General features: G+C 36.5%; 1 protein-coding gene across 3 annotated transcripts in view; it reads right to left on the reverse strand.

Moving 5' to 3' along the window:
* Positions 1 to 1,801: 1,801 nt before the first annotated feature.
* PEX3 (peroxisomal biogenesis factor 3) overlaps positions 1,802 to 26,564 on the reverse strand; it is a 33,882-nt gene continuing 9,119 nt past the window's right edge. For 2 of the 3 annotated variants that reach the window (XM_070602779.1, XM_070602780.1), the window contains exons 3-12: positions 23,546 to 23,627; positions 18,010 to 18,053; positions 16,629 to 16,753; positions 16,126 to 16,192; positions 15,964 to 16,018; positions 15,255 to 15,423; positions 13,310 to 13,380; positions 10,790 to 10,912; positions 5,342 to 5,438; positions 1,802 to 2,895 (exon numbers count right to left, since the gene is read on the reverse strand). In XM_070602779.1, coding sequence (XP_070458880.1) covers positions 2,812 to 2,895; positions 5,342 to 5,438; positions 10,790 to 10,912; positions 13,310 to 13,380; positions 15,255 to 15,423; positions 15,964 to 16,018; positions 16,126 to 16,192; positions 16,629 to 16,753; positions 18,010 to 18,053; positions 23,546 to 23,627 — 917 coding nt within the window. In that variant the 3' untranslated portion in view covers positions 1,802 to 2,811. The remainder of the gene's footprint in view (positions 2,896 to 5,341; positions 5,439 to 10,789; positions 10,913 to 13,309; positions 13,381 to 15,254; positions 15,424 to 15,963; positions 16,019 to 16,125; positions 16,193 to 16,628; positions 16,754 to 18,009; positions 18,054 to 23,545; positions 23,628 to 26,564) is intronic. The other variant, XM_070602781.1, reaches the window with a different exon arrangement.

Here is a 26,564-nt window from a genome sequence, read left to right on the forward strand (position 1 = left end):
CTGGCTGCAGGCTTTCAGTTAGGGGGCATCTGTTTGGCACACCCTTTGCTTCGATTTCCACTTGTTACAACGGATGTTTACCAAGGGTTCGTTGGGTTTGTTACTGTGGGGGGTTGAAGAGTATTCTCCAACAATTCATGTCCACTAGGAAGCTCAGAATGTGATCTTACTTGGAAAGTGTCTTTGCAGATGTAACTAAGAATTGAGATAAGTATGCACCGGATGTGGGTGGATCCTAAATGAGGGTATCCTTATAAGAGACATAGAGAACACAGACAGAAAAGATGACCATGTGAGGACGGGGCAGAGATTGGAGTTACGCTGCTACAAGCCGAGGAACACGGGGCCACCAGGAGCTGGAAGAGTCAAGGAGGATTGGAAGGGTTCTTCGCTAGAGCCTTCAGAGGGAGCCCGGCCCCAAAGAGACCTTCATTTTAGACTTGCGCGCACCAGAAAGCTGAGACAATCAATTTCTGTTTTAAGCCAGCCAGTCAGTGGTCATTTGTTACGGCAGCTCTAGGAAACAAACGCAGTTACCAAACTGATGATGCCAGTCAGACTTATCGTGATTACATAAGCTGATGACATGAGTGTGAAAAGCAGTTTCTGTGAGACCAAGTTGAATACTTTGGAAAGACTAGATAAAAGTAGATAAAAGTGTGTTGCCTTTTTTTTTTTTTAAAGGTATTGATTAGTTAACTCTGGCCAAAACAGTTCTAAGAGACTGAGAGAAAATACAGTAACAATCTACAAGATTCACAACTATGTAACGTAATGCATGTGACTGGAACAAGAAAGGCCATTAGAGTTGCCTGTCAGCCCACCTATACCGGAAAGGCAGAAAAGGCCTGAGTCCTACATGAAATAACTGGCAAACAAAGAATATTTATATTTCAAGTTGAAATATCTAAGAATACATGTGTTATTTTTTTCAAGATACCCTGCTTTACATGACTTTTTGGATTAACCAAACAACTAAGGGTGCCAGACAGGAAGGCTCCTATACACTATTAGGAGACAAATTTGTAACGTCTAAGGCCAATTAGCTTCAAATACATGTGGTTTTTACCTTGTCATCTGTCCAACTGCCACAACCCTACAGATGCAGATGATTCCACGTGAGGATTCTCAACTGATCAGCCTTCTACCCTTACAAGATCACACCTGTTCAGTCTCCAGTTTTCCTTGGATGAAATCCTGGTTAATGTTGCTGGAAGAGATGGACGGCCTATTACACACACATTCACTAATTTTCGAAAATGCACTTTTTCCATCACTCTTAGAAATAACATTACTATATTGTCAAATTTTGAAAAGAAGCATTTGCCTTCCTCTCCATCTTTACATCTGGTGTTTTAAAAAATTTTTTAACCTTCTAGACATAGACCCCCTAGCAGTTGGCTTTGGGCCTGGCATGGCCTTAGAAGAGACTTCACAATTCATTGTTTGCCTTCTACCGTTTAGTTATATGTTAGGTTGAAGGAACACAAAAATGACGTTACTGAAAATATTTCTCATATTACTGAAAATGTATCTAATATACTGATGACACATAATGATTCATTTATTTCTGCCCTAATCACCTTTATAAATACAGAACTATAGATTTACTAGAGACAATGAATGATTTTTTTTCAGAATAAAATGCTATTTATTGTTTTATAAACAAACAAGCTAAAAGAATGTTATCGATTACCAGTTAAAATGAAACTTGAAAACTAGTGTATTCTCCCCAAAATAAGAGCAAAAAACGCTATGGGACAAATAACTTAATGGCTATAAAATATTAACTCAACAAAACTATATTTTACTAAAATATTTTATTGCAATAAGATATTCACTGTGCTCAAAATCAATACAAAGTAAGTTATTAAAATTATTTACATACAAATGATTGAAACTATGTAGTTAATAACAGCCGTGAGTAAACCGCATCAACACAATTTCAGCCTCTATCTAAATCAATATGTAATTGTCTAAGGATTGTTAACAATAGTAAAGAAAAAAAATAGCTGATCATGGTTGTTAAAATCATTGATTTCTGGGACCAGCCCAGTGGCACAGCGGTTAAGTTTGCACATTCCACTTTGGCGGCCCAGGGTTCACTGGTTTGGATCCTGGGTGTGGATCTACGCACCACCTGGCAAGCCATGCTGTGGCAGGCGTCCCACATATAAAGTAGAGGAAGAGAGGCACGGATGTTAGCCCAGGGCCAGTCTTCCTCAGCAAAAAGAGGAGGATTGGCAGCAGACGTTAGCTCAGGGCTAATCTTCCTCAAAAAAAAAAAAAAAAAAAATCACTGATTTCCATTAAAAGTCCCCCATCAGATATATTTAAGAGAAATAGTTTATTCTTTTGAAGAGTAACTGGAGGAAAGTCTGATTCACTCCTGAAACTGTGGCCCAGTGAACTTTATGATTTATTTAAATAGCATATTTTTCAAACTTCACATCTATTTCCCATTTTACCTCAGTATCAATGTCAAAGTATACTGCATTTCATATTATATAAAAAAAGTATCTACATTGGTTTTTAGTCACTTTGGAACCAATATCCACGGTCTAACAAAATATTAACAATTCTCATATTTGCACCGTGTGTACTCAGATACGCCTGCAAAAAGGAGTCTGTTGATGACCTAAAAAAATATATTAAGATGCCAAATAAATCTATTTTATTATGAAATGAAGACTTTGATTAAGAATATATTCCTATTAGGCATTTCAATAACAAATCATTAGCCTACATATAGCTGATTTATTCAGTGTCTTTTAAAATGAATTCCACTGTACTGTTTCTTGAGGGAAACAATCATTTCTCCAGCTGTTGAGGAGTACTGAAAGCTTCGTACACATTAGCAGCAAAGTCCTTGACTTGCTCCATCATCAACAGGTCCTAGCAAAGACGACAATAAAACATTACAGTTTGTAAAAAGTACAGATACTTTGAATTCATTTCTACAATCAAGGAACGAATTTAGCTCTAAGTTTTGTGGCATTAAGGCCAAAAGGAAAACCATTTAATAAAAGTGTTTTTTGTAATAATATTTTATATAAAATTATCACAAAATTTCTTGTATTTCTTATAAAATTATAATAAATTCTAGGAGCTATTTAATGTTTAGGTTCTTATATAAGGGATGGTGGGTATGGTTAGTATTCAAGTATGACTTTGAGAAGAAGACCAAAATAGTCTTCAAATGGATCGTTGTGTGTCATGTCCTAGATAAGTATCTGTTGAATAAATGGTTACAGTACAAGGATAAAGTCTAAAGGTAGTAGTGGGAAGCTGACATGACGTGGCTGAGGTACATTACTTTCTAGAAGGTCTAACATAGACTATATGTGGTATGTCATATGTTACACACACACACACATCAACCACACACACACTTGAGGACAAGGGTTCCTAAGGGAGATGTGAAACTAAAGACAAGGAAAAACTTAACCTTTATTTTCATTAATCTTTAACTAAAATTTAGCATTTGTGTCAATTATGAATGTAGGTGACAAACTGTGATAGTATTAGCAGAACCTGTGAATTTGTCTTCACCAGAAATCAGACACTTTCGTATCATATGATAGTTGTGGGAGTTATATGAACTGCCATCATCTCTTATTTAATTCATGACAAAGAAGCAATATTGCTACATCATAAATTTAATTTAAAAAATTATTTTGAAAACTGTGTCTAATTGGTTTTCTTTAAAACCTATGTATTTTACAATATGCATCTAGAGACATTCTTCTGAGAAGGGGCACGTAGGCTTCACCAGACTGGGAAAGGATCTGCGACACAGAAGCAGTTAAGTGCTCCTGAGAGCGTCAGAAAAACAGGAAGTGGACCTGTACCTTGTGTTCTCTTTTTCTTAAATATCAGAAATCCCATGTGACCTTTATGCAAATCTTGATCTCAACAAATTCATGCTTACATTCTCGGGAGACCACTTGGTATTTTAATTTATAGAAATTATAGTTAAAAAAATTGGTGGAGGTCTTGTCAATTAATGGTCTAGCCTATCAATTTAACCTACATCCAGCCACACTAAACACTTTACTAAACATCAGTATCAATGGTGTTTTTACTAGATTGAAACCTTTTGTTTTCCTTATCAATTATACCAACTTTAATTAATGTGGCACATGAATGCTTACACACTAACGCTAGCGTTACCATGCTCCATTGCCTTGCCCACTTGTAAGATGAACAGCCCATAACAAAGCCAGAGACTCTCATGAAATTGGAGAAAGGTAAAGTTACAGATTAAACGCCAGAAGTTACAACCTTTTCTCACACTGATACATGTGTGGAAATTAAATTAAAATTTAATTAAAAATTTAAAACTAAGATTTTTAATTAAAAAAATTTGAGCTTAAATTAACCTTAAAATGAAGTGAGATGAGAGCAGCCTTATTCACTCTTCCTTCTGCAACATGAATGCCTAACTCCCACGGGTGAGAAAGATGACAGAGCAGACTGAAGAGAACAGTGGGGGAATAAGCATGCGAAGCACTAGCTAACAGCACTAAACAGAGAAAGGAAGAAATACAACTGTAGTCTCAGAGCTCCTGACGTTCCCGAGTAGAAAATCCACAGAGATGTTCTAACTGGTCTGAGACAAACGGCACTAAGGCCATGCCATCTCGTGTTGAGGCCTTACGGTCCCTTCTCACTGCACGTTATTGCAGCAGTGTGGAATTGAGGGGTACTGCAAGTAAGTTTTCAGTTATAATACAGTTCCCGAGTTTGCAAACGACTCAAAAAAAAAAAAACTATGTGAATTCAAAGTTATCCTTTTAATGACATAAGTCTTACTAAACACACTGAAATGCTTTCCTAAGAAAAAAGATGGAGTTACAGGAAGTCTAGTGAAATATTTAGATAATCTACTGTCTATGCAGCTTTTAGTGAGCAGATTATCAGTGCACTATTAGTAGTTATATTTATCATTAAAATGCTTTATTTCTCCACAAAAATTTTTTAGTCTTCCTCAAAACTTGAGAAACGCGATCTCTGATCCAGATCAAGGCTCACTCTTCTTACTAGCACAGCTTAATGCAAAACATGAACACTGTAAATTCAACTGACCACTAGAACGGACCGGGACTAAGACGCAGTCTACCAGGTGCTGGACCGTAACCTGGAGAAGGGTATTCCCGACCTCAGAAACTTGCCACAACACAGTGTGACTCTCCTGGGGTCACACTCTACATGTGGTTTCAACTTTTTGGTTTTTTTGAGCAAGTATCACAGAAGAGAAACGTAATTTTATGTTAGACAAACAGGACAACAACCAAAAATACAATCTGTTTTTAAAAATATTCCCAAACTTTCTTCTTACCTGAACAAAATGACTAGGTGTTTCACTGCAAACTGAATGGATCTGTCCATTTACTATGGGAATTATCTTAGCTAAAGGCAGGCTGACACTGGAAAGACTAAAAAATCATGACAGTGATAATTATTTTCTGAAATTATCTTACAGGAATTTAACATTTTAATTATAATGGTAATAAATGGTCATTGAAAAACACGGAAATGTATTAATAAAAAAATACAAATCACACAGTTTTACCACCTAGAAATAACTATAATTGACATCATTGTTAATTTCTTCCAGTAATTTTTATACATATCTATGCTTTTGTGTTTTTTAACATACAACTGTAACCTCCCAAGCAATACTGTTCTGCATTTTTATTCATATATTATAAGCATTTTTCCATCTTATTAAAAGTTCTTCCAAAGTTTTTGTCTCTTTTTTAATGATTATGTAGTAATCCATTCTCCAGGTGTGATAATTTACATCATCAGCTCCCCAGAGTTGGGCATTTGAGTTTTTGCCTAATTTTCCTTAATATAAATAACTCTTTGTATTACCATGGAATTACTGGATCAAAGGGTATGAATTTTTTTAGGTTTAAAATGTATATTGCCAAATGCCCTCTGCTTCTCCAGCAGTGTGAGAATACTTGCTCTATCATGCCTTCTTTCTACATCAAGCATTATCTTTTCCTTTAATGTTTGATAGCTAAAATAGTATCTCCCAGTTTTAGTCTGTATTTCTCTTAATTGCTGGCAATGTTGAATGTTACTTCCTCTCTTCCAGTGGACTGTACTATTATCTATCTGGTTGTGTAAGCAGGAAACCTGGGCATTATATCCTTGGCACTTCCTTTCCCTGCCTATAGCCGCTCTCTCCACAATCCTGACTATTTCTTAAATGTGTCTACTTTTCCCCACTGCCAAACCTAGCCCCAGCTAAGCCTTATCTCGTCTGGACTCCAACAATAACCTAACTTCTACGTGCTCAGTAAACATGCTGGATGAATAAATGAATCAATGTATTGTGTGATTATGTATGATATAACGACTGTTAAATGATGAAAGTAATTTCTGTGTGTGGGTTGTAGACTTAGGTTTATTACTTTAAATATCATACTTCATACATTTAAAGCTGGAGCTACACCGGAAGTTTCCTTTTAAATATCACGTATATGCTGAAGCTATGGTGTCTAACCAGTATGCTATGCTGAGATTCGAGAGAGTGCTTAAAAAGGAAAAAGGAAGTGGGGAGATTTATGTATTCCTGAAGAAATCAGGCATTCTTCTCCTTCATAGTACCTTTGTAGCATTTTTCAAAATCTGTCATGAAGTTTGTTTACTTGTTGGATGCTCTCTTTATATATGAGTGAATTTGTCTTCAACAGAAACTGAAGACACCACCATCATACAAGGTCTGTGAGGTTGGGTACCATGTCTACCTTACTCACGGTATTATCCTAGCACTTACTAAAAGGCCTGGTGCACAGTGCGTGCTCAATACACACCTGCTGAATCGACTAATAAAAGTCTTCATTCATCCACTGTCATGTCCCACCCCAACTTCCACCTTCCCAGTTCGTTCTCCACAATGGCAAAGTGGTCCTACCATGTAAATCCCAAGTCACTCTGCTGCCACCTCTGTAGTGGCTCCCCACACCTGCGAGCTGACCACCAGAATCTGTACATGCTGAGTTCTCCCACTTCATCTCCCACCATTCTTTTCCCAGTTCCATCCACCTGGGTCCTCCTGGCTTCAGTCTTTGCCCTGAGGCTTCTGCCCTGAATGTCAACTCCCTCACTCCAGTCCAAGGCCGCATTTCATAGCTGCTTATCTTTTAGTTCCCAGTTCAAATGATTTCCTTAGGGAACCTTGCTTGACTTTCCATGTTTGTTCAAATACTTGTATTATATGTTCGATGTTCTTTTCCTTCATGACACTTAGAGTTGATACCATCATGTTTACTATCTATTTCTCCTACTAGATCGTAAGAGCCATGAGGACAGAGACCTAGGACAGTGCCTCATAACAGCAGCTGTCCCATAAACAGATGTCAGATGAGCGGACAAATTGGCCATTTCTATCTGCTCTTTCGTGAATTATCTGTGTCTATGATCATATCTTTCTTCGAGTGTTTCTTTCCTTAACCAATGTGTATATAATGCTATTAAACTCTTGGCCTAACATATATAGTTTGCAAACATTTCCCCAACATAATTTGCATTTCATATTGATTATAAGTTTAATAAAACTTGTTTGATCTATAAGTTTTAAATTTTAAAGTCAAACCTATCATTTTCTTTATTTAAAGTTCTTTACTTTCATTCTTAGAAAGACTTTCTCCATCTTGAGATCAGACAAATACTCACGTGTTTTCTAGCAGTTCATTTATGTTCTTGTTTAAACCTCCTGGGATTTTTCTCTTTTTTTGCTCTATGTATGGTACAGAAGGGCTCTAACTTTATTATCATCATTTTACAATTAGTCATTGTAAAAAAACCTAATTATTTATCATCATTTACTAAATAATATATCTCTTCCTCACGTTCATCATATCCTAATATCCTGTATATTTTAGAGCCTGTTTCTGGATTTTATATCCTATTCCATTGACTTATCTTTTATGAGTAACATATTATTCTAATAACTGCACCTTATACGTTCTACACAGAAAGTACATTCATTGCTCTACTTTTTCAATAATTTCTTGAATATTCTCAGCCCTTTATTCCTCCTTACATGTTCAGTAAGTTGTCTATTTGCAAAATAAAATATATAAAAATTAATGGCGTTCTTGAACTTGTTTCTCAAAACTGGTCGTTTCAACTGGCCTTATTGCATTGGTTGGAATAATACAATGATGCTGAATAAATGTCAGTAGTGACCATCTTTATATTGTTTCGAATTTAATGGAAATAATTTCAGTGTTTTTCCATTAAGTACGATATTTGCTTTTGATTTCAAATATTCTTTATTATATAAAAAAGCATTTTTTATTTGTAGAAGAGGTTTTTATCAATAATAAATGTTAAGTTTTATTGAATTCCTTTTTAGCAACACTGAAGATGATATTTCTTTTTTGTGCTATTAACTTATTAATGTTATGGACTACTGTAATAGTTTTAATGGTTTAATCTTCCTTGCATTCTTAAAATAAACCCTACTTAGTCACAGTGTTAGAGAATAATTAAAAATTCCAGGCTCTGAGGTGAGATAGAAGTGATTGAACATCTGGCTTTACTACGTGCTAGCTGTTTGACGTCAGGTTATTTAATGTTTCTCTGTCTTAGTTTCCTCGTCGGTAAAAAGAGTAAGATCCTAGTACTTACTTCCTAGAGTTATTTTAAGAATTCAATAAGATAACGTTCTGAAAGATATCTATCATCACATTTGCACATGGAAACAGGAAGTACTGGTTGCTATTATTGTTGCTATATATTTCTGGATTTCATTTGCTTATATTTTATTTAGGATTCTTACATCTATAGTCATACTTCAAGTCCGTATAGTTTTAAGTCCTATCCTTTATCCATTATATTTCCTATTAGGCTATTACTAGTGATAGGAAACCTTTGATTTTTAAATATTTATTATACATACATTATATGCATGTTATATATACAATATATACATGAATATATACATATATAATACACACCTATATACATAATTTTAGCTTTTATTAGTTTGCATCACTTTTCAGTTGATTCTCTTGATGGTTCTGGATTATTAATTGTAGTACACATAATTAATGATATTTCGTCCCTTTGTCAATAGTTAAAAATCTTTTTTCTTGACTTACTGTGATGGCTAGAATTTCCATGACATGTTGACATGTTAAACAATAGGAATGACAAGAGGCATAATGGGAATGTTTCTAGTATTGAACCATGGATCATGAAGTGGTCATTGACATGAAAAGGAACAACTTAGATAGGAAATATCTACTGAGTACCTAGTGTGTGTAATGAAATATGAAACGGCATAAGCTAGTCTCTGACTCTGGGAGAAGGTTTAAAAGATAACTGAGGAATAAGACTCCAGTTGAAGGTGAAACATGTAGGTTGTATATGAAAGTACAGATAATGAGTACTACTGGAGTTCAGAAAAGGAAGACAATCCATGGCTGATGTGGTTGTAAAGCAATTCTTAGAATTCTTCAGTGTATAAGATCAAGTATTTGTTCTATGTTAAAACAACTGCTACAACTGTTTATCACCACTCAGGAAATACTAATACCTCACTAAGTAGAGATGATAGTGAAATTTTATTAACTGGAGCACCTTGATTTAGGGAGTATATGGGGACTAAAATTTATTTTTGTATAATTTAAACAAATTGCTTACAAAGATTTTAGGATGATATTTAAATTGCTTCAGAAAATAAATTTTATGGCTCTAAGCATTCCAAACCCTCGATGTTAACTGGAAATTATTCTTTTTTGTACCATAAAGAAGGGTGCCAGAGAATTGATCAAATAATCTCTTGCCCCCTGTATTTAAGAATTAAATTGGATATTGCACACAGATAGTGCCTATCAGTTAGTTTCCCCTTATTTTTCTTTTTAATGTTTTTAAAAATTTTATTGAGGTCATATTGGCTTATAATATTGTGCAAATTTCAGGTGTACATTATTATACATCAGTTTCTGTATCGACTGCATCGTGTTCACCATCAACAGTCTAGTTTTTATTGGTCACCATACATCTGTTTCCCCTTATTTTAATGGATGAGTTTATTGTCAGTTAACATTGATTTAGTACCTACTATTTTCTGAGTTTAATATATAAAAAACTGCAAAAAAGAAGTTCTTAAAGAGTGCACATTCTAATAGGAGACCCCAGGAGCTCATGTTGAGATGACAAGGATATAATAAAAGTGTAAGATACCTTTTGGCAGCACAAATTCATGATTTTGTCATAGTTATGATTAACATTACTAACAACTACACTGACTAAATGTTCCCAATCCTACCATAACGCTGGAAATGGATACATTCATGTGGTTGTGGAACTAGGAGATAATTCATCAAATGGAAATCTACAACAAGGATGCCTGGTTACCATAATGACCACAGTATTCAACTGGGGACCACAGGCCAGTCACGGCTGAAGTACTGGAATGATATTAGAGAACATATTAAAACTTAAACACATTTTCAGGTTTGTATTTTAAAAAGTTTTAAAAAAAGCCCAATAATTGGAACTTGGACTATACAAAGGTAGCTTCATAACTTAAGTATTTCTATATAGTGGCAAAATTTCTGGAAGAAATCAAAGTTTTAATATTGAATCCAGAAGATTTTACTAACGAAAAAATCATTGGCTTAACAGTTTAATTTGCTGAAAAATGGGCATTCAAATTTATCTGTTAAGATTTTTTGGTTTCCTGGAGAAACATAAACACATGCAAAGCACTATTTGTGAGAGCCTTCCCTAAACTGGCAGCATCTTCGCGTCCTCTCACCTGTCCATGGAGCTGCCCTGCTGCAGGTCCTGGTCAGTAGGCCGAAAGAACTCAGCCATGTTGTCCAGCAGCCTACTGAAACCACGGTTCAGACAGGTGCTCAAAACCGTGCTGAAATCTGGACTACACAAAACAAGAGGGGTAAGTCACCTCTTAGATTGTCAGTGGAAAAGGAAATAACTTCAGTGACTATGTGGTTACCTTCGACAGCCACCAATGTTTCTAGTCACAATCTAGTTTTTAGCATAACACTATACAAATACATTAAGGAGTCAATCTTTAAAAATTAAGCACAAAAGTGAGCTTATTATTTAGCACAACACAATGAGAATACTCATCCATTTCCCTAGACTTTCTTACATTATTCAGCAATTTGTACAACATATTTTTAAAAATATCAATAATAGTGTTACTTCTCTTGACAAAACTCTTGAAGAGGAATCCCCGTAGAGTCAGAGATTATTGGTTTGTTTTCTATACTTTACTATGACATCCCCGTGAAACAGACAATTTTATCACCATATACAGGTGAGGGAGGACCTGGGTATTTGAGGGATGAAGACATTTGTTCAAAGGTATATAATTAGTAAATGGGGGAGCTAGAATTTGAACCCAGGCCCTTTTGATCTCATAGTTCAAGCTCTTTTCATTATACCATGTTAGTACCTCACAAAAACTCTTTGGTATAAAGAACAATACAGTGTGCTATGAAAGTTAGAGAATGCCTAGCTGAACAGATGAGTTCTATCTTTGACATGTAGAAATCTCAATCCAGACCAATTCACGGGAGCGGAGGGTTAGGGCTACAAATTTCGGAATTATTGGCATACAGACAGTAGTTACAGCAATCGGAATATATAAAATTGCTTGGGGCAGCTGAGGATGAAGTAAGAAAAAATATCTAAGAAACACTAATGTTTAAAGGAAAGACAGAGAGGAACCTAAGAAGAAATGACCCGAGAATTGGGAAAAAAAATTAGGAGATTACATTGTCATGGAAGCCATGTGAGAAAAGAATCTCAAGAAAGACTTGATCAACAGTGTCAATTATCAGTGAAAGATGACCAGTTATCAAGTAAGATGAATATTATGGGTTGACTGAATTTGGCAAAAGATCACTGACGACCTTTTGTAGAGCTTCATGGAGCGATTTGGTGGAAACCTGAATAAGAAAAAAACTCGAGATCACTACTGTAGAAAGTCAAGGGACCAGAACCTGAGGAATTCAGACAGTAGATTCAGTGGCTGAGTTAACTTAAAAATTTGCTGATTTTCTTCGAGATCATGAAAAATATTATAAGCAGAGGATATAATTTCCTTAAAAAACACAACTGGAGAAAATGGTCTTAAATTATCTTTAATTTAAAAGAAACTTTGATATTTTAATCACTTAAGATAAAGTGGGTAAGACTGATATTACTACTCAGATTTTACAAGGATGAAACTACCTCAAAGAGCATAAGTGGTTCAACCAAGGCTGAACAGCTAATAAGCAGGAGAGCCATCCCTGAATCTAGGTCTTCCGGCCTTCTAACGCATAGTATGGTGCTTTTTCCATTTTTAACATCCTGGCTCTCTTCTGCGTGATTTAAAATAGTAACACCCAATATAGGGAAGACGTGGAATTTTTATCAGTCAAAGTTTTAAGAACATTTTAGTCTATCTTGAAAGGGTTAGGGGGAGTAGTTCTCAAAACTGAGTGTTTCCGTGTGTGTGTACACACATTGGCATGTGTACATGTGTGCACATACATGAGGATTAGCAGGAGCTGGCTAGCTCCAGCTTGAAAGAGCATCTTTTCCCAACTCCCCAGTTCAGCACTGAGTGACTTCAAGTTGGCAGTCAGAACCGCTGCAGCTACAATGTCAGTTTCTGCTTTTTTTTTTATAAGGCTGGTTGTTAAACATTTACTAGTATACACTAGGTATACCAGAATCACCCTTGAAAGTGCTTTTCTTTCAAAATGTAAATGCTAACTATCGTCCAGTCCCTCAACTAGTATATCAGAATCTCTAGGCCAAGGAAGTAGGTGGGCAAGTCATGGGTATCTTGAAAAAAGTCTCTGCTTCCCTCCTTACCCTAATAAGAGAACCACCAGTTTAGGAAGGAAATCCTACCTCAAGGTGGAGGAATAGATTCAAAATTTAACTTTAACAAATACATATATATATTTTTTTAAAGATTGGCCCTGAGCTAACATCTATTGCCAATCCTTTTTTTTTTCCTTCTCCCCAAAGCCCCCCAGTACATAGTTGTATTTTCTAGTTGTGGGTCCTTCTGGTTCTATGTGGGACGCTGCCTCAGCATGGCTTGATGAGCGGTGCCATGTCCGCGCCCAGCATCTGAACCGGCGAAGCCTGGGCCACCGAATCAGAGTGTGCGAACTTAACCACTCGGCCACAGGCCCGGCCCCATTAACAAAATATTATGTTGAATAAGTAGTTCAAGGAAAACTAATGAATGGTCATAAGTACATTCAAAATAGAAACACATGTTTTCTGCTACATGCAGTATACATACCTTTCCAACATGTCTCTGGTTTCATTGAGTAGTTTAATAGTGGTGACATCTCTAGGAGAAAGCCCATAGGCCTGTGAAATTAAAACGCCATACTTCAGGGTTTCAAATATTAGCACAGGGTTATGTGAAACTAATCATATGAACAAGAGTTCAGGAAATCTATGTCTTTTTTCTATCAACAATCAAAAAAGGTAAAATTCAAGGGCCTGGCCTAGTAGCGCAGTGGTTTAGTTCACATGCGCTGCTTCGGTGCCCTGGGGTTCGCTGGTGTGGATCCCAGGCACAGACCCATGCAACATGCTGTGGCAGGCGTCCCACATATAAAGTAGAGGAAGATGGGCATGGATGTCAGCTCAGGGCCAGTCTTCCTCAGCAAAAAGAAGAGGAAGATTGGTGGCGGATATTAGCTCAGGGCTAATCTTCCTCAAAAAACAAAAAAACAAAAAATGTAAAATTAAAAAAAACTGTAAATGTTCATGTGTAAGTGACATTTAAAACATTAGAGTAAAATTATACTTCTTAAGATCTTTGTTTATCTGGTCCCTCTTGAACACATTTCTAGAATACATTTAACAAAGAAATAAACAGTCTTTCTTCGAGGTTGCAGAGGCCTGGGCCTTTTTTTCTTTTATTGGTAAGACATTGTATCAGAATATGTCTGTGTCTTTTTGAATCAATCTAGTCTAGTCTGGGGCTCTGTGAGTCCTTTCAATCTGAAGTTTCAGGTTTAATTCAATTCAGGTAAGATCCGGTCCATCATTCCTCTCTTCACCTCATCATTCATTCGCTTTGAATCGTTTTCTTTTTTAGTTCCACTGTTGAATTTTAGAATTTGGAAATTGTTTTAACATTACAGAAAGCTTTTTAATACTGGTACTGCATCTCCTTGAGGTTCTAATTTGCAAGTTTTCTCCTGCTTTTTTCACGAATTCTGTCTCATCTGCTCTGCCTGTTCACTTTAGCCTCCATCCTGCAGGGCACAGGGGTCCCTGAACTGGATGCAACTTCTTTGGGCCTACTCATGAATGTAGGTCTCTCAGCACTCAAACAGGTCTATTTTGGGGGTCTCTGGGGAGGAGGAATCCTGCAGGCGATGAAAAACACGGCCATCTTTGTTCTAACGGGGCTCCTATGCTGAGATATGGCATGGGGCCTCTCTGGTCTAAGGCTTCTCCAGTTGTCGAGTGAGATTCTTCTCGCAACTGCAAAGAATGGGTGCAATCCACTCATATATGAGAAAACCCAAAAATTATTTTAAAATGAGATATGTAATCTGCAATCTTTGGCATTTTTGTTATTCTCAACCAATGAATAACTTAAATCACAACTGCCCAGGACAGGTGTATAGCAACACCACGGCTGATAATTGTGAGATTAGGCCTTCTTTCTTTCTCCACTGGATGACTGCAACTTTGTTCAGTCCATTTTGATCCTGCCATCATTGATTCAGTTTAAAAAGCAAATGTGATAATGGTCCTGGCTGATTAAAATTACCTTTGTCTATAAATTGAAGTTCAGACTCTTTACCTTGGCATACAAAGCTCTGCATGATCTTGCCTCAACTCTCAGCTCTATCTTCTGCTCCTTGATCTCATACAAACAAGCTCTAGCCACAGGAAGTGAATTGGTCTCCTGGGTTCCCCAGTGGAATGAACATATCTTCTTCATTTTATAGTCCAATCATACATGATAGTGTCTGTCATATAACTAATACTCAATAACAATGGACTAAATATCTAAAATTATAAATTTTCTAACTAGAAATCAGTCGTATTTGCAGTTTGCTTTCTAAATTAATGAAGTTTTATTTAAATTATTCAAATACATGTCCTTAAATCGCTTACCTTTCAAGAGACTCAGAAATCTAAATTTCAAGAGATATTAAAAAAAAAAAATTTAAAAATAGAGAGTAATTCGTTTGGTTAAATGGTTATGAATTAAGCACCTGAACTGCTAATGGAGTTTCTTCATCTGGCATCATATAATGGCATAATAAAGATTTGGATCCATCTTTATTAATCCAAGAAGAAGATTTATGCTGCTCAACGAGATTTCTGATTTCTTTTAGTTTTTGCTCCAAGTCCAAAAGGGACAAAGAATGCTTAAGAGAAATGCTAGAAACAGAGAAAAGGGAATTGGGATAAATTGAAACTACATAACACATCCTATACACATTCTTTTCCTAACACGTTACTCTCTGAGATTCTATTTCGTCCAGTCAAACCTGAAACTGCTAATTGTGAAATCACTAGAGTAGATTAAGAAATCAGCCATCAATTAAGGGTATAATTACAGAGCCAACAAAAACCTTGCTGTAGATTTCACAACAAAATTTCCACTGTAGTGACAGATATTACTCGTACAAACAGGCGACAAAAGCCTCATATACGGGTTTTAAAGCAGGTCTTTTATCTCATGACCCAAATATTTCTGGTTTGTTTGGAAATTACTCAACAGACAATGAAACACCAAAACTTTCCCTTACTATCAAAAGGTTGACACTAAGAAAACAGATTCCATAGTGCAATATCCCAGGTTACAAAGGATTTCACAAACCACCATGTGTCAAGTAACCAGCTTCACTAGAACAACTCTAATTTTTCTTTTATTCATCAGAATCAGGAAGTCAGAAAAGCCAAAGCAAAATGCCTTACCTTCCTAAAATCTTCTGCACAGCTTGTTTAATGACAGTGATCAATTCTGTTAGGCCTATTAAAGGAAAAACAAACATAAAAGCCTTGTTCACTTTTTAAATTCCTCAATAATACAAATGAATGAATTAAAATTAGTTAATAGGTCACAAATAAGAATCTTACCATCTCCAAGGAGGTGTTGAATACTTGATAAATATTGCTGTTGGACATCTGGGGGAGCAAGAACTGTCTGTACAAAATAGAAGTAAGGTTAAATTACCTAATATTAGTAAAAAAGCAATGTTTTCAATATAACTTGAACTGAGACATCAGGACCTGGAATGATAGGAAAAATAATATTCTTTTTAAAAAAAATCATTTTATTGAGGTCACACTAGTTTATGACACTGTGTAAATTTCAGGTGTACATCATTATATTTTGGCTTCTGTACAGACTGCATTGTGCTCACCAGCAAAAGTTTAGTTTCCATCTGTCACCATACAAAAAAATAACTCTTTAACATAGTAAAAAGCCCAGTTTCAAAATATGAAAAATAATGCTAAAATTTTATAGTCACATGAAACATAAAGATATTTATTTTATAGAAATTATCAGGATAAATAATATTTGGTTAAATTCTGAACCTCTTGAAAGGGCAGTATCTATTTAAGCCTATTAAACTTACGGTGCCATTTTTGCCAACTGCTGCATTATCCAGGTAAATATATCCACCAATTATGTTTAACTGGACTCGCAACAGAACAACCAGCATACAAGTACTGTATACAGCCACGATACTTCTCGTGAAACCTTCATGGAGGAAAGAAAAACATTTGGTACTATTATTAAAACACAAAAATGTTAAATCATGAACCATCCCTATGGTTATTTTTTCATAAGATGACTTTAAAAATACATTTGTAACTGTTTCAAGCACAAAAATTTAGCAATTCAAAATATTTCATAGTCTATCTCCTTACAACTTGTTTAATGTAAAATTGGGTATGATCTCTCAAATGAAACAACTACGGATAAAAACAATGACCAATATATTGAGTAAAGTGTTATATATTACTAGCTTAGAAAGGAAAACAAGAAAGGACTGGGAAGCACCAAGAGGTTGCAGCCTGAGAACTCGGAGTTGCCCAGGGAGCTGGTTCAGAGCAAAAGAGGGCTGAGCCTGAGCCTTCAACAGCAGGTAAGGAGGATGAGCATTACACAGCTGGAGGCAGACAGAAAAAGACAGGGCCCACCTGGAGATTAGGCTTCAGAGCAATCTAGGACAGAGCGTTCAAAACAGAGGAGAGGGCAAAGGTGTTGACTGCTGCCGGGAGGTCTAGCAGGAGGAAAAAGTCCAGTGTATTCAGCAACACAGAAGTTACTAATGATACTCGCGAGATCTGCTTGGCTAGAGACACAGCCAGGCTGTAGTGTGCGGAAAGTGAGTGGGAGTGAATAAAAGGGAATGTAGAAATCTTTGGTGTTATGTAAGGGGTGTGAGAAAGTACAAAAGCTGAGGAAAGACACGGTACTAGAAAGGTTTAATTTCCTTTCAAATAGGCAAAGCTTAAGCATGATTCAGTTAAGGATTAGGTGAAGGGATGCGAAAACGTAGGAATAACTGATGGTACAAAGCTCTGAGACATGGGTGTGTCATATATAGACACAAGCACACACACATACATACACCCCAGGGTGTATGTTTCGTTTCAAATTTTTATCACTAATGAAAGTTTGCATACAATATCAAAGTAAAGTTACTATCTGGCTTGGAGTAAAAACTTCCTTTGAAGGATAACATTGCAGATACCAGTACCTAACACAGGTGTGTGTATTCTAGAACAGGTTTACCTATTACCATAACAATAACAATAACACCACCACCACCACCACTAACACACACTGAGTACTTTCTATGACCAGGTACCGATCTACTTGCTTTATAAGAACTATTTAATCCTGACAATTCTACGAGGTAAAGAAAAGTCATCCATATATCGGAGTAAAAAGATTTCCCTTTATAAATATTTTAAGGATGTGTTGTCACACAGAATATGCAGGCTTACTTATTATCTTCAGATCCTCCCATATCTCTAGCTTGTTTGAAGGCCTAAAGAAAAAAATCAGAAAATATGAAAATAATAATCAGGTAACATAACAGAAAACTTTGAACTTCACAGCTGTATAAAATTATATTTTAGGGGCTGGCCCCGTGGCCGAGTGGTTAAGTTCGCGCGCTCCGCTGCAGGCGGCCCAGTGTTTCGTTGGTTCGAATCCTGGGCGCGGACATGGCACTGCTCATCAAACCACGCTGAGGCAGCGTCCCACATGCCACAACCAGAAGGACTCACAACAAAGAATATACAACTATGTACCGGGGAGCTTTGGGGAGAAAAAGGAAAAATAAAATCTTAAAAAAAAAAAAAAAATTTATATTTTAGGGGCCAGCCCTGTGGCACAGTGGTTAACTTTGCATGTTCTGCTTCGGCGGCCCAGGGTTCGCCAGTTCGGATCCTGGGTGTGGACATGGCACCACTTGGCAAAAGCCATGCTGTGGTAGGCGTCCCACATATAAAGTAGAGGAAGATGGGCACGGATGTTAGCTCAGGGCCAGTGTTCCTCAGCAAAAAGAGGAGGATTGCCAGTAGTTAGCTCAGGGCTAATCTTCCTTAAAAAAAAAAAAAAAAATTTTTATTACAGGATACCTGCAGAACACAAAGCTCACAAAATACAGTAAAAACCAATTGCAATTTCAGTAACCAATGATAACAACCATTTTCATTAGTACATTGGTATAGATCCTTCCAGTCTTTATCCTCCTTCAGAGCATACACATATACGTATTATAAAATCATCTAGGAAAAGCAGGAAAAATGTCTATTTCTTTCTCTCATTTACCATTTTACAAATAATGAAGTAGGTCCTGTAATCCTTCAAAGGTAGATAATTAAGCACTTTTTGTTTTAAAGTATCATTACAAACACATGAATTTAAATATATATTCGATGTGTTTCGACCCACTGTAGTTATTATTCTTATTGATGTTCAGTATCTTATTGATATTATTCTTACTGATGATCCATTACCCATCTTTGACTACTGAAGGGACTATTCAGGTTGCTTTCTGAGTCCTTTTGACACGACCCCATTAGCCTTTGACAGCTTCCTTGCTTACTGACATGAAAAGCTGTTCTGGGTTCATCTTCTTCAATTCTTGCTGCAGACCTGAAATCATTCATTTCTCCAAGAGTCCTGGCTCCTTGTAGCGGGACATGGTATTCTGGGGCTGAAACCTTTAATTAGGATACTCATTGCTACTAGGTAGGTCATTATTTCTAAGCCTTTTCAGTAGACTAAGCTAGTAAATATGTATGCATGTATTTATTTATTTAATGGACATGTATTCAAAGAGATAAAATACATCATGAATTCATATTGATACTTCTAATTCAAAATTAGGACCACAGGGTTTTTAATTTTATCTCACTGATCTTACATCTGTATTTCTGTTTGTCTACACTAGAAATCAGTGAAACCAACCTAATTACTAACGTGCTTCATCCCTAACTCTATGCACAACAGTCTCAGAATAGCATTAGCAACACTGAAAGAGTTTAAAGTTTTGTTTTTTCAATTCTGTGTACTCTAAGAGTATATATCCCACTAAGAATATACAATCAAATTTCTGTTTTAAAGGCCTGAGTTTCTGAGTCTGGCAGAGTTTCTGTCTTTGTGATTATACCACCAACTACATACACATTTAGGTTAATTTGATTTATTTTACCGTCAATTTTTAGACATTGGTTTTTAAACATTAAATATAGCTTTATAAATATGTAAAATTCCAAAGTCAAATATTCAAAGAAGTCTGTTCCTATCATCCCTTATTCTCTTCCTTTTTCATAGGTGACTATTAAAAAAACATACTTTAGCTTGTCACTGTTTTGCTTTATATAAACAGATATGTATATATATTCATATCTGCCTCCTTAGATAAATGGTAGCAAACTATACACACTTTTCTTCACCTTTTAAAAAAATATAATAATACATCCTGGAGATTATTCCATAGAAGTATACAGATGATAGCTATCTTTTTCCCTAACTATGGCACGTACTCCATTGTGTGGATGTACTCTGTTGATGGATTTCAGTGCTTTTCAAACCACCTATGTGGAGGGAAAAGTTTTTTTTTCTTTCCTATTTCCAATCTGTCATGGACCAATATTTTTGTAAAACACAATGAAATAAATTATTAGAAAAAAGAAATTTAAAAAACACAGATATTTAAAATACAAGCTCATATTCCATATTATTATATTCAGACGCAAATTTAACTTCAAGAAGTTGAGTTACCATTACAATTGTGGTATATTACTCACTTCTTATCTTTCTTTGCCACTGAACAGATTCTCGAACTTCAGGTTTCCTAGACGGCACAGGTTCAGAAGACATATGGAGTAAAGCCCACAAGGTGCCCCTCAATCACAAACCACTGTTCAAGCCTTGTTGTGGAATGTCATATTTACTCCGATTAAACTGGGAATCAACCAAAATGCAAGGCTTAGGTATTTTATGGCAAGTAAATCACATTTTCTTGTGAATGTTTCCCCAGAACAATTTCGAAGTGCTTTTTATAGAAATCTAAATGAAAAAAGATAGGAAAATGTTGTTTCTAAAAACTTCAATACGGGGGGCTGCCCTGGTGGGGTAGTGTACTCCACTTTAGCAAACCTAGTTCACGGGTTCGGATCCCGGGTGTGGACTACTCCACTCATCAAGCCATGCTGTGGCGGCAACCCACACACAAAAAGTAAAGAAAGATGGGCACAGATGTTAGCTCAGGGCCACTTGTCCTCAAGCAAAAAGAGGAAGATTAGTGACAGGTGTTAGCCAAGGGCCAATCTTCTTTGCAAAAAAAATTTTTTTTTCAATATAGGAAGTACTTAGTAGCAGTAGTCCAGAATGGAAATTAGAGTATTTGTCTTGAAACATATTTATTTGGGGTGACTTTAGCGGGAAAGGACAGAGCTATAGCCACGCAAGACATTTCTTCATGTTGACATTTCCCTATTTAGACCTTGAAAGCAAATGTAAATTTAAAGTTATAAGATGAAGAAGTTCTGGAGACTAACGCACAGCATAGCAGTACTGTTAATAACGCTGCATTGTATACTTGAAATTTGCTCAGAGAGTAAGTATTAAGTGTTCTCACCACACACACAAAAATGGTAACTACATGAGGTGATGGATATGTTAATTAGCTTGATTGCGGTAATCATTGATAATGTATACAATTTCAAAAAAGTGAAAAAAATTCACATTATTTTTTTAAAGACACCAATTCTAAATCTATGTAGAAGAACAGAGAAAAGTACTTTCTATGCAAAGATTCCTTTCAAATGATTTGTCTGATGGAAATCAACTCGAGTTAAATATGGGACTCAATGTCACTAAAACATCTGTTTAAGAATTAAAGTCATCCTTTCAAAGTGTTCTGCCTCTCTTGTGACGGAGGATGTTTAAGATTCTTTACCACTGAAACTTCATCGCCAGTAATCTTCAGTAAGCATACCACGCACTGAAAACAGTGACCGAGGTTTATTTGCTATTATGAAACTGAAAAAATAAAACCATCAAGTTTTATTTATTTCTGATTAGTTATCATAATTAGTTTAAAGAGAAAATTAACTTGCTTGACAGGGTTATCTGAGACCAAAGCTGGCTGAAAACTAACACAAAAGCAGTCATAAGATTGGAGGCCTTATTTAATCACACAGTAAAGAGGCTCAAGCCTCTCGCTATGAAAATACTTTTCAGATGGACATTTTTCCCCCAAAATTGCAAATAGTAATTTCAAATCAAAAGAAAGGCAAGAAAAAATAACATTGAGATATTTAAAGAGGAAACAGTGAATGAGGAGAACTGTTGCTCCACGTAAACTCTGAGAAATTCAAGAAATTCTCCCGTGTATTGACTCAGAAAAGAGGAATGACAGCTTTTCTTCAAAGCTGTCCAGCATTATGCATCAAAATCAATCTCTGTCTTCTCAGTCTCTCACATTTCCCCCCCCACATTTTCCTATTACTTTTCACCACTGACTAAACATAATATGTCTTGAATTATGATAATTTATTTTGTCTACTTTTTCCTTTGGATGACAAAGTCTTTGCCTTTAAAGGAAAGAGATTTTATCTTAATGATCTTGAATCCCTCAAAGGAGAGGGAACACAGGGCTTAGCAGGAAACGGAGTGACTAAGAAAGAAAGAATGCCACTACGTTTACTGGTCTGTTATTACACTGCTTTTATCAAAGTGCTATTCACTTATTTCATCTGTCCTGCCTCCCCAATAAGACTAAAACTGAAGGCAATTAAAATCTATTTCTTTTATTTATCTCCTACTTATGTACATATTTCTTTATATCCTACTTATATACATACAGGTGGTAACTAAGCATTTACTTGACTGACAGTAATCCGCTTCTATGTTTCTTTTCATATAATTATATGAACTAATTTATAAATTAAACCTTACATCTGTAAGTAGTGACGAAAGTCTGTCAATTTTTAAGAGTGAAGAAATTTGGGGGGAAAACCCTTATCACTAGCACTATAGTTTAATCAGATTTTAAAGAATTCCAAGTATACAAATCCATTGCTATTTTGGGAGGTATTTTCTGAATGTAGAAAATGCTGTCAAAGAAATTTTCCAGCTTGTTATTTAACCTGTCCTAGCAGTAAATTCCTATCTGCAACAGAGATGATAATATCTGCTTCACAATGAGACTGTGAAAATTCAATGGGCTCATGTATGTTAGGTATCTACCACTGGCATGGGCAGAGAGAGACTCCCGGAAATAGCACTTCCCTCCGTCTGGCTACTGGAGGGTGATTACAAGGAAAGTGACTATTTCGGTAAGGTCACGGTAATGAAAATTTATTTTGTGAAACCATTTCCCCCCTTCTTGTTCATTCAGCTAAGAAGCCATTTCCTTCTGGAAGTCTTTTCAAATGAACACACTATCATACTAAACTACAATACCCCAACACATACTGCACCCGACAGACATGGCGTCCATGTCAGAGCGCTGTGTCCACGGTAAGCTGTCACTGTAGGCAAATCACCATTGCCGTTTGCTCCTGCTCTATCTGTACTTCACTGCGTTAACAACCTAAGATGTGAGTTCATATGCCTCGTTATCTAAGACAGATGCTCACAGGCTTTCCCTATCATTGCAGGCCCTTTAAGAAGCACAGTGTCTAACGTAGTCAGCTTTACATCACGCGTTTCAGCAACACTTTCGATAAGCGTTCAACAATCAAATTCCTGCTACAAGATCTGTTTATATGAAAACCAGAATACATATAAGTATTGTTGACCTAAATACTTTGTGGCTCAAGGTGTAGCATAAATAAAAGGATAAAATAAAAAAATATGAATTTAGTGAAATAGTTGGTAAATATTTTTTCTAAATCAGCCTGTATATTATAAGCTTTAACTACAAAGAAAAATAAGGAAGCGAGGAGGTCTGAAGTCTTTCAGCTCATTCCATGGACCTTCAGCATGGCGTATAAATGAAAACACGTCGCTCGCACTTACCTGTTCTTCAGCAGAGCTGTGAGACTCTCAGAATTGAGTTGCTGCATTAAGGCCTCTCTCAGTGTCGGCAGCATGGACAGCACTGTAACACCAACAGAAAACAAAAAGGTCACAAGTGACGTGACTGCCCTCAGTGAGACACGCACACTGTTTTAGGAGCTAGCAAAGGTTGGGAGGGAAGGTGAGGGCTAGAGTTTTCAAATTCTTATGATTATTAAGAATAAAAACATTACATACTAATAAACCATTTATCTGCTTATGTTAAGTGAACAAAATTATACATATACGATGATCACAACAATGTAGACAAGTACACATAGAAGAAAGAATGGGAGGAATTATTCCCAGATGTTAACAGTGGTCTTTGGGGTATGGATTATGGGCAATTCTTCTTTTTCCTCTTCTGTACTCCTCAATTTCTTTTTACAATAAATGTTTATTTCTGATATAATAAAATGATTAAAAACAACATTTTTATCTTTAGCCATACTTTTTGCTTCCTATTTTATTGCTAATTTTAGAAAAACGTTTATTAAATACTACAAAGCGAGAAGCATTTTTTATAATCTAGACGAAAGCGCATCAGGCTAGGAATTAAGAGCTGCTGAGCCGCAGTTTTGGTTTTGCCAGTGGCTACTGCCTGCAACTGCCAAGAATAAGAGAAACTTAAAAGACGAGATAATACCCTATGGGGAAAAAGACTGCATGTAATTATAGGAGTTACTTTATTTATGGCTCTATGCATGGTATAAGAAATGGAGAAATCCACATGAATAAACTTAAAATGAGTTTCTAACACGAAATAAGTAATGAAAACAAAATGAAAAAAAATACCAAGAGATCATAAATGCCACACTCTAAAAGGGAAAACTTTAATGTATGATTTTTACTTCTTGACTAGGCGAGACATACTAATTAGAAAATCCATATTATTTTTTCCACAGAAAATTCAACTTTTAACCTACTCTAGACATTTACTTCAGCGCTGCATTATGCAGCTTCAGCATATTCCTCAAGCTGTACAATTAAATCACCAGTCATTTAGACCATTAACTAAAGTAGCAGCTCAGAGCCAACGGGAAAGGTGGCTTATGTCTTGGTGTACTTGGCATGTGTACCGAGCCCAAACACGGTCCGGTACCTTACCAAGAAAAAGCAAGGCTAGAGGCCCACGTTCAGAAACAGAGTAAGCAGGGAATTAAAGATGATGTGTATATAACAACAAGGTCTGAGAGGAGTCTCTTCAATTATTCTCCTGAGAGAGAAGAGCTTTTTACTTCCCACTTTAGCCTACTCAACCAAAGACAAGTCTGTTCTCTTCTACCCATCTGTATTAACACTGAACAAATATGTTTCTGTATCCACTTGAATACAGCATTCATGTCTTTCTTTAGCCACCTGGTCTGCCTGACAAACATCCCCAGTCCAACCACAAATCACAAGATGACCCTTCACCAGCTATGAATCTGTGTAACCCCGAGCAAATTATTGAAGCTCTCTGTGCCTCCTCCGTGCCTCAGTTTCCTCATCTGTAAACTGAGGATAACATTGGATCGACCTTCTAGGATTGTTGTAAGGATTAACTGAGACCTAAAGCATTTAGAACAGTGCTTCACACATGGAAACGCTCAGTACGTGTTAGCTCTTCTTCTTCTTACCCTTATTTGGCTTCTTCGGACACATTCCAGTTTGTATCTTCTTAAACATGTGAGAGGCAGACACGCACCTACACTTCGACTACTACAAAGCATGCCGCAACCACCTTTGATCGGAACCACAGACCTTTTATTACTGTAGTCTAAATTAGTATTTCTGTAAGTCACATCATACTGTTTGTTCAAAACAAGCTTATGCTTAGCTGGAATTCCCAATCCTTACTCATAAATCCAAGCAAGTCTGCATAACTCTGTGTCTGTACAACTGACTTTTAAAGCAGGACAATTCATTCACCTCAGTCTAGCACTTAAATGGGACAAGCCTATTTTGCATCCTGAAACTTCATTTGTGGTGTTAGCTATGTGACCAAGCATTGTGTCGTGTGTAAATTTAATAAGCATTCCTCCCAAATCTTTAGTAAAATCACGAGGAAGATAAAGCCAATGGGCAGGACACAAAAGCATTCCATTAGATGCTTTCAAGTTGGAACCAACTTCTTGGGTAAAAACAACTCGTTATATTTACCCAAAAGTACTAAATTTTTTTAGTATATCTGTTACACCTTATTCAAAAGGATAGAAATTTAATCATATGATTTGTAACTCCATTACCAATGCATGAAAGCTAGTTTGGAAAGTTTTTCAGTGAACCTGTATTTTGGCTCCTAGTGATGACCATATTTTATTTTTAATTGCCTATAGTCAGCTGTTTATTCATCTAAGGGTTGTGATGGTCATGGAAATGTGCCACCCACACCTTCTGCAGGGAGGCGCATAGTTAACTGGCAGTCTTAGCTGCCAGCCCTCTGGATCCATTACGGTGTCTGCACTGCTCCCAGCCAATGACAGTGCTTAGTGTGGATACCGAAACAGGCCTACGCCTGTGGGACTCCCCTACCAGGGAACTCTGGCTTGAGGACTCCCCATTGGCCTGCCAAAACTTCCTTGGAACTGTGCTGTGGCTGGAGACTCTTCTCACCTAAGCTTCCTTCTTATCCTTTTCCATTCAAGGGCCAGACCTGCACTCTCCTTGCCTACTGCTGCTCCTTCCCCTTGAGGCTTCACAGGTGTTTCCACCAGTAAGTCTCTTGCACAGTGAATCCCATCTTAGCATCTGCTTCCCAGAGCACCCAAACTGACATACGGGTCCATGTCAATCTGAGACGTATTTTGAGACCCCAGCAGACACCTTTTTCTATTTTCTGAAAATGTGAGTAATAACCAGAAATGGACTGTTCTTAGTCTCTAAAAATTCACTGAAACATCTTTGGCAGCATCACATTAAATGCTAAATATCAATTTAAAGAATTATGTAATTTTTACAAAGTTACCATTTACTGAGGACTTACTAAGTACCAAGCACT

The sequence above is a fragment of the Equus przewalskii genome, chromosome 32 (genome assembly GCF_037783145.1).
Source record: "Equus przewalskii isolate Varuska chromosome 32, EquPr2, whole genome shotgun sequence".
Lineage (NCBI taxonomy): Eukaryota > Metazoa > Chordata > Mammalia > Perissodactyla > Equidae > Equus > Equus przewalskii.